This window comes from Poecilia reticulata, chromosome 10 (assembly GCF_904066995.2).
Source record: "Poecilia reticulata chromosome 10, P_reticulata-male-v2, whole genome shotgun sequence".
NCBI lineage: Eukaryota > Metazoa > Chordata > Actinopteri > Cyprinodontiformes > Poeciliidae > Poecilia > Poecilia reticulata.
The window spans coordinates 11867803-11886300 of record NC_088839.1 but is presented as its reverse complement, the minus strand read 5'-3'; the positions used below and the strand labels follow the sequence as shown (position 1 = coordinate 11886300).

At 37.9% G+C, this 18498-nt stretch overlaps 2 protein-coding genes across 2 annotated transcripts in view; one reads left to right on the top strand and one right to left on the bottom strand.

Annotated features, from left to right (window-relative positions):
- The window catches only part of ctnna1 (catenin (cadherin-associated protein), alpha 1), a 73365-nt gene that overhangs the window by 16338 nt on the left and 38529 nt on the right, over window positions 1–18498 (top strand). Inside the window, exon 7 of the mRNA XM_081611356.1 lies at window positions 2183–2386. Coding sequence (XP_081467482.1) covers window positions 2183–2386 — 204 coding nt within the window. The remainder of the gene's footprint in view (window positions 1–2182; window positions 2387–18498) is intronic.
- Window positions 9557–15143, bottom strand: lrrtm2 (leucine rich repeat transmembrane neuronal 2). Its single transcript, XM_081611357.1, has 2 exons — window positions 14410–15143; window positions 9557–13838 (listed from the first exon to the last, which is right to left on the bottom strand). The coding sequence occupies exons 1-2, from the start codon at window positions 14411–14413 to the stop codon at window positions 12202–12204; spliced, it is 1641 nt and encodes a 546-aa protein (XP_081467483.1). The 5' UTR covers window positions 14414–15143; the 3' UTR covers window positions 9557–12201.

Here is an 18498-nt window from a genome sequence, read left to right as displayed (position 1 = left end):
ACACTAAAGCAGGGTGTTGCTTGTGCAGCCCGGTAGCCATTTAGGTTTGCTGCGTTCACTAATCAGATTGATCATAATTTTTCATCCAACAGATTCACCAGTCAAAGCCACTAAAGCTGATGATTGTTTTGGTCACCTGCTGATTTCTCTTTGCATCTCTAATTAAATGTGGGAGGAAAGAGAACTTGGTGTGCGGAGAAGTTCTCTTACCAAATAGGTGTGATTTAATTTTGGACAGTTTTTGGAAATTGGTAGGCGGATTAACAGCAAAACTTTGTTCAAATCACAGTTTGTTCTCAAAGTTTTTCTCCTCTTACTTTTCATGTTTGTTTATTTAAGTCTGGATATTTTAACGACATTCTTTAAAATTCTTAATTGTTGTTATAGCAGGTTACTAAAAATAAATGTCAGGTTTGCTGTACCACAGCAGATGAAAACAGAAAGCCTCTCATCCCAAAAAAACTTGCATCTGCTTTTTGTCTGAAAATCACCTCTCTAAAACCTACTTTCAAGTGTTAGTCAAAATTAGTAAATGAGTCAACCTCTGACTCTCTTTCTCTCCCTCTGTTTTCTCCTCCGTGTCTCTCCTTTTGCCTGTTGCCATGGTAATATGACACGCAAGCATAGGAGGTCAGATGAGAATGAATGGAGGGAGCTGGAGGTGCCTGTGACGGAGGGCGATCTGCCTAAACAAACTACAATTATAATAACTAAGCAGTTTAAATATTTTGTAGCAACAGAGCATCTGAAAAGCAGAGTCCAGATATCGAGGCCTTTCTTTCTTTAGTGCCACTAACCTGAAAAACATTAGAACCGCAGCTAGAAGCTGTCTAATGCTTTTGAAATGCATCAACAGCAGAACTACTTGTAGCTGCTAACAGGCTTGCCCTACAAAGTCGAACCTAATTAGAGTTGTCTGGTGTTGCTGAAATAAAAGAAACAAGACAAGGTTATACCGGTGTCTCATTACGCAAATGGAAACATATCTGTGTGAATTCTATTAACTCTTGAGTGTTTTACCGATGCGTATGAACCTACCCATGGGCTGGTATGTGATTTTTAAAGGTGTTGCAACCTTGTACAGAAATGGCATAATATTAATCTGTTATGGCATTAAGAAATCTATTGCATTCTAGGTAAAATTTCACATGTCACAGTTATTTTGTATATCTTCAATATCTTTATTTAAAGCTTCTCTTCTGTTGATGTAGAAATGCTAGCAAAGATGCAGAGAGAGAGAAAACTCTGGCATCAGTGACTTTTAAACACACGCACATGCACACTCGCACAGCAGTCAGCTATTTTATGTGCTCATGACACAGACTTTTAAATCAGTTTCAGCTATTGATATGTTGAAGATCAAGGCTGAAAATTTAATTTATTCTCAAGTAGTCGGATTGAATTTAATGTCCTAGTCGGCTAAAACATCAGTGGACTGGAAGACAATTTTAAGGCCCAAGAGGCACTGATGAAGATATTTTGCTAAAGTGACATTGTCCAAGTTACCTGGGTTGTTCTCTTCAAGTTTCCAAACCACGGGGGTGTTGCTTTTTCTTTTTAAAGACGGGAATATTTTCACTCAACCAAATAGCCATCTTTTAAGCAAGGAGGAAGATCAGTGATCACAGGTGATAAAGTCATACATGGGCTGTAATGATAATGAAATACCTTTATCAGAGAAAGGACAACTAATCTCACTCAGCCTTTATTCACACACTATAGGTCCTTGAACAAAATCCTCATAAGAAATAGACATCCAACTCTAGACTTTTCCTTTTCCTATGAAAGGTTCTTCTTAAGACGCTTGTGAATCTGTAATTACATTCGAATTTCTCTCTGACATTCATTACATGAGTCCTTTTAATGCAAGTGAACATGTTGAGTGAATTTTTTAACGTTGATGACAAAATACATACTAGACAAAACCGTGACCTTTACAAGAGGCCAGGAATATTAAACTGATGTTAGCAGGGGAGAATAATACTAACCCACATACAGATTTATTCTTGTCCTTGCTTTTCATTTTTCAATACTTTTTTCCCCCCTTTAGATTATTAGCTGTGGGCAAAAGTCTGCTTTGTCCTGATTTTGAAGGTTTTTAGACAAGCATGCTCCTCGGTAATTAATAAAAAAACGATCCAGCTCTGCTCTTCGTTTAGTTTCTCTTATTTCTTTTCAACAGAAACAAATCATTTTGGATCCTGTGGGCTTCACCGAGGAACGCTTTCGTCCTTCGCTGGAGGAGCGCCTGGAGAGCATTATCAGTGGAGCTGCTCTCATGGCTGACTCTTCATGCACACGTGATGACCGCAGGGAGCGCATTGTGGCTGAATGCAATTCAGTGCGCCAGGCTCTGCAGGACCTCCTGTCTGAGTACATGGGGAATGTAAGTGTCTTCATTTTCTAAATCGTTGTGAAACTGACAGGTCTTTAGCAGCTTGTTAAACTTTGACATCCAGATACTTTCTGCACTTTAGAACCATCACAAATGCAGAAAAAATAAATCAAAGATCAAAGCAGTAAAATATTACAAAAGCATTTTTTTTTTGAGAATTTTTAAAATACTTTTACATATGGCAGATTAAATTCTCTTATCCTTTTCTTATAACCTTGGGCCTTTGTTTTTCAGTATTTCCAGTTTTTGTTCCTTTTCTTGTTATTTATACTTTGTCATAGTTCTGACAATTCCCTTTTTATACCACTGTTTCACCTGTTATCAATCCACAGCCACATCCACTTTATTTTCAGATCTAATCCAGTTAAACAAAATTAGATGTTTATTTTAAAGCAACTTTTATTTTTTGTTTACATTGAACTCCTACCCACCTCTTCATTAGTCCACTATGACTAGAGAAATGAAGAAATGAATATCATCAACACTGATGGTGAATGGACATGACAGTGATATGACTACTCATTTGGCCAGATGAAGAAAATGGATTGGAAGCATAATATGTTACTGCCTGTCATGTGCATTTAATGGCCTAATTTAGCCTCTGAGATCTATGGCATGTGACATGTGGTTAGCATAGTGAGAGGATGTGACCTGGTGCCTTATAGCAGTGATAGGCTGTTGGATGACTTGACTACGTCTGTCGAGTATTTGAAACATAAACATCGCATGGCTTTATGACCATATGTTTACGTCTTTTATGCTATTCAATTGAATTTGAGCCCTTAAGCAAAGTAAATAAGACTGACAATGGCACCTGACCTGTTAGTGGGTTGGGTATATTGGGCAGAAAGGGAACAATTTGTCCTCCTAGTCAATGGGTTAAAAGAAAAATGGGTAAATGTGATGTTGGGAAGGGTCAAATTGGCCTGAGTGTCGCTCAAAACTGCAGCTCCTGTGGGTTTTATGGGTCTGCAGTGCTCTAAACTCTGAATTTCAACATTGCGCCGCCAATAAACTTTGTTTGCAATAGCTCTTACAGACATAATTTTTAAGTGTTACTTTTAATAAACAAATGCCATTTTTAATTTGTTCAGTTTACAATTGCCGGTGCTACATGTGTAACGCTGATTTTGGGCGCACTTTTACATGTCTCTTGTGATATACATGCATCCACCTCATCTTACTACTTTTGATGTGAGGATTGGCCATATTGACACGTGAAGTCTGCTGTACAAGTCATAAGTGGGCGTAGTCAGCGATGCTCCAAGTTTCCCAGTAGGAAATCTGACTTCGGAGAGCATTCCAGTTGATTTTTCCAATTGAGAAGTGTGAACTGGAACGCAGCATTAGTGTGAAGTGTTCACTTGGCATCCAAGTGGAACATGGATGGAATTGGACTAATGGATTTGCTAACAGGTGCGAGGTGGAGCCTCACAACTTGCAGGACTTAAATGATCTGCTGCTGCTAACATCTTGTGTCAAGACACACCAGACCACCTTCAGGGGGTTAATAAGAGTCCAAACCAGTAGGTTCATGTTGTTTGGCCAAGGTGAACCATATTTTATTTGAATATCTTTAAAATATATTTGTAAAGACACGTGCTATTCACTCAAGCTTTATATTATATAATGAAGAAAAATATCGAATCGGTTGGGCAGTTCAATATTAGGAAAAGTAGTGGTACTTATTGGTTGAATAGAAGTGACAAATGATAAATTGAGGTGTACCAACAACAACAACGGATATAAAGGTTCACACATAAAGTTATTTGTGGTAAAAACATCATATAAAAAAAATTATACACTGTTCAAGACTAGATGAATGTAGTAACTAATTTGGTTGTGATGAGGTCACATGCTTTTCACATTCGGTGCACATTTTGACATTTTTACCTCACTCAGCTTTAATTGAATCAGAAAAGGCTGTAGGAGTTTGTTCCAATATACCTACCAACACTTGGCTTCAGAAGTGTATTATAGGGAAATGCATTTTCTTTTTAATTGTGCATAATCTGGCTTCTCATCGATTCTTTAAAAAAGGTAAGTTAAACAATGTTAATAATGTCTCTTTAACTTGAAATTAGAAATTTCTTTCATGGATTTAAGCTACATATTGCCAGTAGAAAAAAAGTAAATGGGCCACATATGGAAATGGTATTATTGGTGTTCCAGCTGGGTTTTTGAAGACACCACTGACTCAAAAACACAAATAGAACATTGCCTCCTTTTTTTGGCCCTTTCTGTGTATAAAAATCTAATTCTGCGAGGGTTTCAGACTTGCAAAGGGAAAAATATTAAATTTCTTCTGCTCCAAGTAGAGAAATCCTGTCTCATCTTTATTTCCTTTTAACCTTAACTTCAAGCAGCATTCATGCTGCTTTCAGTGTACCTTAGCAGAGGGAAGGAAGTTTTCTTTTTTTTTTTTTTTTTTGTTCCTGTGACTTTGCTTCATGGGTTGCATTGGACTGCAAATTACCACCAGAAGTGTGAAATAATTTCTCATTAAGCTGTTTTTTTCTGACACGCAAACAGGGGAATCTGACTTTTTTCAACACTAATGAATCAATTCTGATTACTCAGAAAGTAAATGATTAACAGAATAAAAACGACTTTATTTTCTTAAAATAGCCTATAAAATGCTGTGCATGCACGCGCGCGCACACACACGCACACACACTCCCACAATTAGCACCCATGTTTTAGTTGCTAGTGAACCAAACGGATATCAAAAGAACTGGCAAATTTTTACAACCTAAATTGTGCCAGTAAACTTTACTTTCTCTAAAAGGTTACATAGATATAACCGTTTGAGAACCTCTGCTACAGTATCACCTCGGTGTGAGTCTTGTCTCGTGAATTTGTCTGTATTATATATTTGTATTCCTTGATGTATCAAAAAAAATAATGTTTTGGCAAATATACATTTTATATATCCTGCAGAACGTAACATACTTCAGCTTGATGTACCAAGCGAAAACTTAATATCGTTGGCTGTAGAACGGTGATCTTCCATCAATCAGGATATTACTAGTTTTATCTTTTTTTTCTTTATTTCAAGTTGATGTACTGGCCAACTGATTAAATTTGACGTTGGCCCTCAGTTTGTTTCTCGCCTCTAAATATCTTTGGGCAGAAGTGTCTGCTAAATAAGTGTGATGCTTTGGTGATGTAAACCTAATTAGCCATGCACAAATTGGCTTTCTGTGGCAGCCGATGTAAACAGAAATTGGAGCTGAATTACAGCGCTAGTCTTATTCATTACTAGAGTTTGGATTGGGACGTCCCTATTGAAATTGTTTTGTTGAATTATTTGGATTAGGCAAGCATTTTTTTTTCTTATTTGTGTGGGAAAAACAATATTATGTTAATGATGATCGCTTAAAAGATTGTAGTCCATCTCCTCAGCCAGTGAAGTGGAAAGGTGGATAAGTGGTTATGTTGCTCTTGCTCTCCCACATTGTGAAACCTCAATTATTCCATATAGCCATGAAGGTTTTACATCGCACATGCAAAGTGTAACAGTTTCTGACATTTTGTATTATTCAAGCATCCCTTGTTACTAGCATGTGTCAAGGGTTGTCTCACGTTGCAAAATAATGCTTCATTGCTCTGACATACACAGTAACTGACAGTCCCTGCAAGTTCATTAGCATTTTCACCTGTTTGAAAATGACATGCAGTACCTGGCAACTGCAGTGGGATCCCACATCCCTTTCCTCTTCATTTATATTTAGCTTAAAGCAGTATTAGCACTTGGCACTCCTTAACATTTCTTGTACAGATTGAACATCTGGTTTAATCCCATTTCCTCCTTTGCAGTCTTCTTCCTGTTTGTTCCTTTCTCCTCTGATGGCTTACTCTCCCCCCAACTCTTACTTTTTGCCTTGGGCACCTTAAGTAAGTGGAAGAATTTTAGTTCAATCCAATTTTCTCTCTGCCTGCACAGATGCATCTCATTAAAAATATATATTTTGGCGGACTACTTAAGGTTTACAGTGTGTAACTATCTAGTTGCTTTTTCTGACCATTGTTGGGGCATGAACTGAATGTCTTATAACCTGAACCTGAAGGATTTCTGCTGTATACACATTGAATACTTTAAATAATTAAAACTTTGTAAAATACAATGTGCGACACTAGGAGGAGAATAGAAACACCGTGTTTGAGTGAACAATCCAGTGAGTCCACTGCTAGGACTGTCTAAAACTGGGAAAGTAATCCATCATTTTCACTTTTCAGATTTTGAGGACAAATTTGAAATTTGTCCTCGGTTTTGAGGGCAGATTTCATGTGGACTCTCCAATCATACACCGAAATATTCTACGCTGAGTACACTTTCTTCAAAATGCTGAACATTTAGGCCAAAACACAAACGAATGATGAGGAATTTTTGGTTGTCCCCCACAATGGGAATTACCTTACCATTTTGTGAACCCATTCTCCTGTTTGAAGTAGTTACACTTTCACACCGTTACCTATCTCATCTAACACTGACTCTAGCTGACTTCAGTGCTCCGAATACAAAGCAAATGATATGCATCAAATTTAATACATACATTTTATATTTCATGGAGAACTTTTTAAAGAAACTAAAACTGTCTCATAGCTGAGAAATTGATCTTTTTTTATTATCTTATCTGAATCCATAATTAAAACAAATTACACACTGCACACTGTAACACAGAAAGGATCTAGTATCCTGAAGGCTTTACTTATATTTATGGCCTCCATAAAACATTAGTCTGTCAGTCGACGCTTGTCAGGCAACATTTCTTCGATGTGTCCCTTTGATCTCAGGTTGGTGGATTCTGGGTCTTCGGATCGGCTTTACTGTCGCGTAGATGGGTTGAACCGTTTTTCTCAGCAGTGAGGAAGAATAATGCAGTGAACTCACAATAAGAAGCTCTGTGATTTGGCAACTTGACTCGTCTCTCTTTTCACAGTTGTTCAGCCTTGTTTTCATTATCTCCTGTTGTGCAGGACAGCTGAACCATTAACAGCCAAATCAATTAACAAAAAGACCATTTGGGGAGTAGAAACAAATTCCTTCAGTCGTAAAAGTAAAACTTAATGCAGCAATTGTGCATGTTCAAAAGTTTTGAACGTTTGTTTTGCATGTAGAGTCCACTTATGCTTCGAGAACCTGTTAGATGTAATCTGCTTTAAAACCAGAGCTTGTTTTCACCTCTGTGTTGCCACATTGAAGTAACATGCATATTAATCCACATCATAATGAATGCTATCTTAAATTGAGAACTGATAAACTCATGGTCCATAACTTGACCTGGAGGATATTTTTTTTTATTTACTGAAATATTTTAAATGTATTTATTGTTGTTAACCTTGTTCATTTTAAATCAATGATGCATGACAAAATATATGCTTTAACTTTTTAGACACTTTATTTTTCCCAACTTAAAAAATATGTTGAAATCTACTTGAGAGTCTCATGCTTACTGTTGAGGTTTTATTTGTGCAATTTTAATTTGACAAAAAATACCTGAATATTGTATTTTTTTTAATCCCCTTAAAGTTTAAAAAAACTGATGCGAATAAGTCTGAATACTTGTATTTTCGTCCAGGATATTCTAACTTGAACATTTTATAGCCCAAAATAAATAGTTTGAATACGTTTTAAGTGAAGGCAAAAGGCTTATAAATGGAATAAGTTCTCACTCGTATACCTGCAAGAGTCTTTACTGTTTTAGAGCACCTCTGTTTTCATCACATAACTCTTAATCTGCCTTTCTGTGAACTTTCATGTTGAGGAAGTCTTTGATATTAAATGAGTGGTCTTTGCAAAAGAGTATTTGATTTGCCCATTGAATTAAGCAGACTTAAACTCAAAAGTATGTGGATCCCTCATGCTTTTTTTTTTTTTTTTTTTTAGGATGGTGCAATAGTTACATTTGCTTTATTTTTTTGTTCAGGGGTTTATATAAAGAAACGGCACAAAAAAAAAACATTGCTCTGTGTAGACAGCTCACCTCTTTATCAGAAAGCATTTGCACACAGACACAATTTTACACCCACACTAAGACCTGCTGGCTGTAGTTGTTTCCAGTTCACCTGGGAACAACTTCATGTCTGGGAGCTCTAGTTGAGCCGCAGCTCAAACGTACTGCGAAGAATAATTGGATCACAGATGGAGAAGAACTGTATATCTTTGGGAAACAAAAGTGGGCTGCTTAATTTATAATAAGATGATTGGTGAATGTAAGATTCACCAAAACATTAGACGCATTCAAACGTGGTTACGATGGAGCATACTCTTAAAGGATTGCAAACTAATTTCTATAGGAATAAATTGACTTTTGTCCTAATTTGCACCCCAAAATTTAAATGAAGTTTAAGGATGGAAAATTAGGGTTTTGTAATAAGATAGGGCATACTTATTAAAGGGGAAAAAGTCTTTCTTGTGTAACTGAAGTTATTCAAATTAATTTGTAGCGCAAATCTTTTAGCTTTTTGCATGGAATAGACAGTTTCACCACGACATTATGAGGCTCTCCTAAACATGCACATGTCACCTTCACTGAACCCCCATAACTAGTTTGCTTCACATTGATTTGAGCTGTTGCTGGTATTTTCTACAGCTTTTGTAAGTCAATGTTTAAAATAACAGCAATATTGCACGATACAATATGAATCTACATAAATATACTCCTCAATATATGAAGACAAATTCATTTGATGTGTTTAAAATGTCCTTTGTAATATCACTGATAAATGTATGCTATTTGAGTAATTTTAAGAGGATAATTACATCCTTGTTGGCCATCAGTCAGCATCCAGTTATTTAAAAACTCTTAGCCAACATTTAACTAAAGCAGTAGTTCAAATAACTTGTGGGTACCTTCTGGCCATATATATATATATATATATATATATATATATAATTTTTTTTTCATGCAACCATGAGCTACTTCAACTTGATGAAATCAATATGATATATTGGGTATCATAAGGTTAATATGTAGATGGATGGCTGGACACAGAGACATAAAGATTGATAGATAATCACTGTAATTGGTCATTAGTGCAATATTAATATCTATATCGGCCCAACTTTTATTACTGGTGCAGCCAAAGATATAACAATGTACATTAATTCTTAAATTGTGTAATGGATTGACTTGAAAGAAAGACCAAACCAAGATGTCAGCGTACATCAGTTTGCAAACGATTTGCAAACAATTATAACCATTTTATTTAAAAAATATATGTTTTGAAGGGACAATGGTTTTTTTTTCTTTTCTTTTTTTCCAGTTTGGCACATCTTATCCACTATACAGATATGAAATTGTACATATTACAATACAAAAGGAAAATGGGAAGATAAAAGCATTCAGTTTTGCACAAAGAGTTTGGAAATGAGTAGGGATTCTTTAAGTTTTTCTTTTTTTTTTTTTTTTTTTTCCATTTCAGCGATTTTCAGCAGGGAGAGAAGATCTAGAGGATGACGAGAGGAAACAAAACGGTTTACAAAGAGCCAAAGTGCAAAGGGATGCATAATTCTACAAATTTTGTGGATTTTCAGTCACTTGATACAATTGTAGTCTTAAACAGTAAAATGTAAATGTCATGATTGCCATAACTCATAGAATTTAATTTACTTTTGTATCCATCAGAAAATGGGGTCTCGTAACGTTTACTGAATGAAACTGAGAAGTGTTTTACTGAAAGTTGGACTTTTGAGCATGCAAGGTCAGAAGGGCAGCAGTAAAAGCAGTGCGAAGCTAGAGGGTAAACTTGAAATTAGAAAGGGAATTACTTGGCTTTGGGAAAAAAATGGTTTTAACTAAAAGTGTAAAAAGTTTTTGGTTTACTTACACAATTTGTGTTTGATGGCATGAACATTTTTAGAGACGCACTTATACAAATGTGTTTTATGTAAAAACCTGAAGCCAAATTTTCATAACCTAGGAGACAAACCCACAAATAATACCTTCTGCCTCGGCCCAAATAGAGAAATCCTCTCATTCTTGTCATATGGTACATTTTTCTTAACGGTGCTGTGGAATTGGAGCAATGCCTCATTGTGGAGTGATGTGAAATCAAAAGCTGCTCTGTTGTGCGTTTAAAGCACAAGCAATTATAATAAATCCCATTTTATTATTAAGTTGTTTTAAACTTAAGTTATCTACCAATTTGTGCCCTCTTTTCATCCCGTCAATTCATCTCAATCCCACTTACTTTCACCCTGCCCCCACTCTTGAATCGAACATGAAGTGCGAAGCTGCAGCAGCAGCTTCAGACTGATGCTAATGCACATCTTCTCTCTGCTGCATACAAATGTGTCCTCACCAAAGCCTGCTGTTTGCTTATCACTGGATCTCAATTTGCCTAGAGTATTGAGCACAGTTTAGCTCAACACTTGTTAGTCCAAACAGGAGAACAGATATATTTGTTGAATGTGAATCCATTTTTCAGACTGCAAGTTACAATTTTATTGATGCTGTTGTATAAAATAAGTTTAGGGGAGTTGTTGGTGTTATCTCACAAATGATGACAAACAACTACATTTTACTGATGGAAGAGCTAGATGTTGCTGGTTCACTGGTGTGGGACACAGAATATTAAGATTCTTTTTGCCTTGCCTTAATTGGCTCAATCTTGAACCCGTCAGTCCTGATTAGAGTGTAAGCGTAAGAGGGTGGGCTTCTGGGAGAGGTTTTTATTTTCAGCATAAAATGTTCTGGCATTTACTCTGTTCATTCCCCTTTCACTTGCTACTCGCATATCACGTAAATCTAGAAATTGATCCTGTTATGGCAGATCAGCATATTGTACTTAATTAAATTAAGCCCCAAAAATATTATGGTCACAGTTTGTATGGCCTTTACAAAATGTGTAATCCATATACAAATAATTGTACATTAAAGGTTTGTAGTTTTTTTTTTTTGTTTAGTTTTTTTTTTTTGTCTGTCAAATGTGAAGTTGACATCCAAGATGGTTTTTGCTTCCTTTAAAGAAGGGTAAATTGGATATTAACCATAGTTGAACACATTGTGATGTGTCCCAAAGGTTAAGGGTATATTTCCAATAGCTGAATGTGATAGACAAAAGCCCAAATGCAGAATGCCTTCTGTTTGCTGCAAATCAGGATTTTTGAGCATATGTCTGACAAAAAAGAAAATCATCCAATTAATATAATTGAACATTTTTAATTCTTTGTGTAGAGTTGCAGCTGCAATTTATGGAAAAAAAAACAGCTTATCTGGTTTAAGGTTGTTTGTTAAATTGATATCACTGATTTGGAGAATGTAATGTTTTTTTCAGGTTTCTACTCTCAATTGAGTATTATTAGTAAGAACCTTCTTAATTTCAGTGCCTCTGATGAATTTGGGAAACAACATTTTAAATGTGTATTTTTTTTTCTTTTTTCTTTTTTTTTTTTTTTTTACCTTTTGGAAAACAAAAAAACTAAACATTACAAAATCGCATCCCTTCACTTTAGGTACTTTGTTAGCAAAGGGCTGTATCAACCTTTTAATTAAGCTGTGCTGCAAAATATAGACAACGTAGAGACAAATCTCACAGTTTACAATTTTCTTATTTAAAATGATTGCCCCTGGCTGATATGAACAACCTTTCTTTCATAGAAAAATAAAATTGACTATCTCCACATAGTTTCTTTACTGTCCAGTCTCTGTCTTTGTAGCATTCGTTATTGATCATGTTTTCAAATGTCACTTGTAGAAATTAGGCTTTTTACAGAAACCAGAAACAAATTAAAGAAGCAAACCCTGTTTGTTCTGAAGTGGTCAAATGACGAACCTTATGGTCTAGGAATAAATAGGAGTTCATACTTCACACTCTTTGTAAGGCAGTTGCTGACATTTGCACTGCCCATAGCCATTGATGATGACGAGAGCCCCTTCTTCATGGCTGGGCTCGTACTCATTATAGGGTACCTGTGTGGCTAGGTCTGCCATTGGCTGTCGCTGCTGGGTCCTCATCTGTCTGCGGTTCTGAATAGCAGAACAGTGGCGTATCCTCCGCAGGGTGGGGGGGCAGCACTTTCGTGAGATATACACAACAAAAATTATGAAAAAGAAAGAAAAGAGAAGAGCCATAGTTCCAATGATGACCCTATGAGTCATGACAGTGTTGTCCATAGCTAAGAAATCATCTGTTACAGCTGCCTCTTCCAGCAAAGCAGTAGTTGCTTCAGCAGTGCTTGGTGTTTGTGTTGTGGTTGTGGTGGTTGTGAGTGTGGTAAAGCTCCCAAAATCCTCTGCATAGTCCTGTGTGGGGGTTGGCTGCATAATTCCAAACAAGGAGCTTGTGATCTCGGCAGCCGTAGTAGTGTCTGTGGTTGTACTGATGGTCTGAATGACTGGTGCTGAAAAATTCTGGCAAAGCTGGAATCCATAGACGGCGTCAAGTATCTCCTCCCCCTGGGCGTATTCTGGACTATGGCAGACAATGGAATGTTCCCACCTTCCCTTGAAGGCGCTCAACCACGTGGCCAAAGAGCAAATCCTTTTGGTACATTCCCAAAGGTTGCTGGACAGTCCAATTGTACTCAAAGACTGCCACATATCCAAGACTTGGGGCTCCAAGCTGCTTAGTTTGTTGTTATCCAGTAGCAAAATTTTTAAATTTGGCAGCGTTTGAAACACGTCAGGTGTCAGGACACGGATTTCGTTTCCTGTGAGGTCCAGCTTCTCTAAAGTGGTCCAGGTCCACTCCATGCCACACGTGACATTGTTGATCTTATTCCACTGGAGATAGAGAAACTGGAGGGCAACGAGACGAGGGAAATGGGCCAAGTTAATCTTGGTCAGCTGATTGTGCTCCAAGTGGAGCTCTTTGAGTTTAATGAGCCCAGCAAATCCATTCCGGGCAAGGCTCCGTAGACGGTTGCTGCTCAGGCCCAGATATTCCAGGTTGCGACAGTCCCAAAACGCTCGCACAGGTGTAGTGCGAAGTAAATTTGAGCGGAGGTGAAGTATCTGGAGCTTCCTAAGTCCATGAAACAGTTCTGGCTCCAATGATGTCATCTGATTGAATGAAAGGTCCAGGATCTGAAGGTTGATGAGGTGGATGAAGGTTGTGTTGGGCAACTTGGTGATACGATTGGAGCTCAGGTTGAGGTCCTTCAGTTTATAGAGCCCTTGAAAGGCATCCTCTTGTACTGTGGTGATCTGGTTGTGGTCTAGATGTAGCCAGGTGAGCTGGCTGAAACCGTAGAACTGATCTGGGGAGAGCTCAGTGATGCTGTTGTGGCGTAGCGACAACCCCAGGGCGCCCTTGTCCACACCATCTGGTGGTGCCTTAAGCTCCTGGGTGTCGCAGTAGAACTGCAGGTCCTCACAGCGGCATTTTTGAGGGCAGGTTGTGCATGATGCAGGAGACAGCAGACACGCTAGGAGCATACTGATCACACTCACAGCCACTGGTGCAGGTCCCACCAATGGCCACCTTGAATGGAAACCTGGGTCGGTTCAAAGAAAGCAAAATAAACTTTTGGGGCAGGAAAGCTAATCTCTGCAGAGCACCTATTATTAATTCAGATGAGAAAGGGTGCCAATTTTCTCCATCTTTTCTTTCCGGACCTTTAGCAGGCAAGACATTTTACATTTGCAACTTTACTAAATGCACACGAGCATGTTGCCCTCAATCATAGCTTTAAAAAGGACATAATATGATGAGGAATATACTTATCAATTACACGTGACCTGCTGTTGGTTTTCTTGCTTCTAAAATTAGGCTACCCTGCTCTTTTTTTCTCTTCTTTTTTTTGTGCTGTAATATTAAATGCAAATTTACCATTAAGAATCAAAAAACATTTCCCCAGATTTCTACAGAAATATTTGAGAACAACAAATTTTATTTTCTAAGACGCATCTTCCTAACTTATGTCAGTGAAGAGCAGAAAATTGGAGGGTGGTGGGGTGGTATTGCAGTACATAAATGAAGCAGAAGAGCTTTTAGTTCTCAACCTCTCGCTCTTTACTTGTATTTCCTATTCATGACCAGAGCTGCCATATAAAAGACTAACTTACCCATTCTTTTGTGTACATCGGAGGCTGCATTCAACTGTCCTTTTCCAAAGACTCTTGGAGCAACGGGATGGAAGAAAAATCCAAAGGGAAAAAGCCCTTTTGAGTAAACACAAAAGGAATCGGCTTCTTTTGAAATAAAGCAATTCTGAGCCCACCCGATTGAAACAAAATGTAAAATTCCATGTCCTAAGATGTTTATTCCTTGTGTTTTTGCCAGAGTCCCCTAAAATCCAAACACAAAGAAGAAATAAATTTTTTTCTCCTTCAGCCCACAAATCCTTGATAGAAATGTATATAATATATTTATCAAGTTAATCAGTTAGATCCAGAGTGACTCCAGTCAGCAGCTCCCTCTTCTTCTTTCTCTTCTTTTTCTTTTACCTTTTTGATTTCCTTCCACTGCAGTGATGATGTCTTTGACGTTTTAATTGAAAATCAAGTGTTTTTCTTTCATGGCTCTGGTCGTCCAAGCCTAACTTGTTGATGGCAGGCAGAGATCTTGCGTCTGACGCCGGCTCGGTTTCGGCAGAGCCTCTGCAGAGCTGTGAGCGGAGCCCTCATCCGCTAGCTGAGACGCAGAAAGAGGAAAAAAAAAGCAGAGCGGGGAGTCGGGGATGTTATTCTGTGCTTTTTGTTGCAGCCACTCTCTGCTGCAGAGTGGTGGCAGCCTGGCGTCGATCATCACCGCTGTTTCTCTCTCTCCCGCGTTTTCTCTCTCCCACACACGAACAGCCTCTCACTCTGCTGCTCAGTCACTTGCTCCCTGCCTCATACACAGTTCTTGTGCACCTTAGTCTTCCTCCACCTCCCTCTTGCTTCCCCTTTCCCTCCCACTGGCTCGTCACCATCAGAATATTGATACCTTGAACGTGTTGCCGCAGCTTGCTGTTGAAATTAACCACAGCTGTAAATCTCAGCCTCTCCATGCTGTTGTTCTACTAGCAGCAAATATGTAGTAGAATAACCCATGTGTAGTCAAAGTTTTGGCTGAAAGAGCATGACTGACAATGTACTGCATTGCCTCATATATAATACATTCCCTCTTATTGTAGTCGTCATTTTCATATCTTGCCCTGTCCTTTCCTTCCACTCCTGCTATGTAATGCATGCACAGCTGCTGAGTGGAGTAACGAAAACTTGCTTTCTAAAGGTTACAGAAAAGGCTGAATGTTCTGTTGTTATGCACAGTCTGGGGCTAGGTGATGGGAAAACAAAATGTAGGACTTTTCATATAAATTTGACATTAGCAGTGTAGTCTAAATGTGAATTATGTTTGCAAGAGCCTTTTCCAGTAAAGAGGACACTTTTCTGGGACCATTATTTAAGTAGTTTTGTCTCCACTTTAGGAACCAGGGCCAAATCCGGTTAGAAATTTACCCCAGAAACCAATCTCCTTTGACTGAAAAGGGGAATGGGCTGCAACTTTTTACTGGGTAATAATTTCTAGCTTTTACCTTACATTTATCCCTTTTCATATTTTCGGTCAATGTTTGTATTATACAACAGGAAAGACTGACATTTTTCTTTGCCATTTTAAACCAAGTCACTAATGTTTGAATATTGATGTTTTACAGGGCTGGAATTGAAATGTGCTAATACAGTTATCTAATCTTGATGGAAATATTCATGAAATAAATGAACCATGGACATTTGCTTTGAGCTGAAGGAACAAAGAGTAAACACTCTTGAACAGCATTAGCCATGTCTAGGGATTTACAACAGTAATGTTGGGAATAAAGACAGTGTAAGCTGTGTTTTCTGATGCAGATTTCATATTTGACAACTTGAGTAGTTGATGTTCATTTAGTGCAAATAAAGGTTAGAATTAAAAAGCGAACATTTTATTAAAAATATTGCAAGATTTATTTTTATTCAATCGTTGTCTAATTTGCTCCATTAGTTCTCATATCTTGAAACTAAATGCCAACCAGGCAAGTGACTTTCTGGGTCACTTGCCTGCATTTCCCACTAACGTAGGGTCCCTTGCTGGGTGTAAGGTGAGTATGTGAAGAAAAGCGTAGACGTTTTGGGGTTATTCATCTTTTTTTTGACGTTTGAGATGAATTGTACAAGGGAAAATTATGTTAAAATCCCATGAGACTTGAGATGTTATTCAATAAAACTAAGGTTGTCTAGCTTGAATTATTTGACCTGTTTTCGTTGGAGAGAATGTGACTAGCTGGAGTGTTATAAAAGATGTAGAAAAGAAATTGCTATAATAAGCACCTGAAGATCTCTGGACCCTCTGGCAGAGATATGAAATATAGGCTAGGCATGGATGGAACAGGATTGAAATGGTAGGTGTAAAGCAGGCTAAACCTCTTTGCAGCACTGCATCCAGAGAACACAAAATCATGGAGGATTTGTGCTTTTGGCTCTCTCTGGTTCCCAACTATCTGCATAACCCCCCCACCCAATAGGCAGAGGGCAGCAGGGGGAGAGAGAGGAGGTCAGTCCCACCACTATCCATGGTGTTAGTTGCACTTGATTTCAGCAATATAAGGGGGATAAAATGCCTAGAGCTTCACGAGTTGGTTGCCTTTTCCTCTGCTGGCTTTTTTTATAATGTTTTTCAGAATGGGTGCAGCTCATGCTCAGCTCCTCAGTCTCCCTCCATCTCTCCATGTTTCTTGAAAGTTTTACATTTTGAGGTTATGCTTGAGCGAGTTGTAGAATGTGACTGAGCATTTCTTTGCTCTCAGTGGGGAGTTGTGGTTAGGACCGACTGCTGTGCAGCACTTTGTGGTGTGACTACTGCCTATAATGTTTAAATGTTACTGTACATAATTTACACAGCCAACCAGCTGCACTTAATTGTTACTTTTTATTGAACATACATGCCCTTTTGACAGTCTGAAGAGCTGCACATGCAAGGCAAACTGGGGATATTTTTAGAGTATTTAGTGTTTTTTTTTGTTTTGTTTTTTTCAATCAAAAGCTTTCTATGTGTGATCAAACAATAACCATTTTCATACAAGTTTAGATGCATCTAAATTCATGATTTGTCCTTGTTCTAGTTGTGATTTTCTTTTTTTGAAGTACTTTTCCCATCTCAAAAAATAAGATGTGAAAACCCAGGGCTCAGCCTGTAATGTTTCACAGGAAGAGCACATTATTTTCAAAATGTTGCCATGATTGCAATGCTGCAAAGCTTTCCAAAACACTGTTGTATTATGCCTGAGCTTAGAAATGGTGACTCTCAAGCCACATCTTTCCATGTCTTTTTAAACCACACGCAGCCTCCCTTTAATTGAATGCGAGGTCCGGTCCGAAAGGGGCCACTTTGGTGTCACTCCGTAACAATTTTCTGCAGCAATCTTAGTACCTGTGAAGCAAGTAACATTTACATACCAATTACAACAAGGAGCAAGCCTGAACCGTGGAATGTGAACATGTAATCACATTACACTGCAACACTCACAATCTGGCTGATTGCATTAATACACAAATAAATAATTACAGCAGGTGGCTGCAGGTTAAATGAAAGAAGAAATATTTCCTTGGCTGATTGCTGCTGGTGTTCTCCTTCATATTCAACATAATTCTTTTACTCAAAAGCTTGCTCTCGTTGTGAAGATCTGGCATTTTCCTAAAGGTTTATTGGCTAATGTGGTGGGATATTTCTGTGTAAATTACATAAAATAAAGAACACCAACTTTGCTCCGAGTAGGACAACCTCTTCATTCTGAACCACTTTTTTTTTTTTTTAATATGGCGGCCATCTAATTTTAGATGTTTATTGAACGACAAAGGGAAGGATTCACCAAGCCGATTTATGTGGAGTATGTTTGTTACAAGTAAAAGAATGTCACATCTTTAATCTGTCAAAAGAAAGTTGCAAAAGTCAATAAAAGCAGGGATTTCTTCTTCTAAAATGATTTATTATTTATGTAGTGTCTCCTACAAAAGAAACTCTTCGTATTCATTTTTTGTCGACCTGTGTCTTTGAGCACGATGCGCAAGATTCATCACAATGCATCAGTTTAATTAAATCCTTGAGTGTTTTAACATCTGTCTAGTACATGTCCCTTACAAAAAGGATCCACGGTTAACGCTGCCATCTAATGCTCAGCATTTCCTTCTTTTATG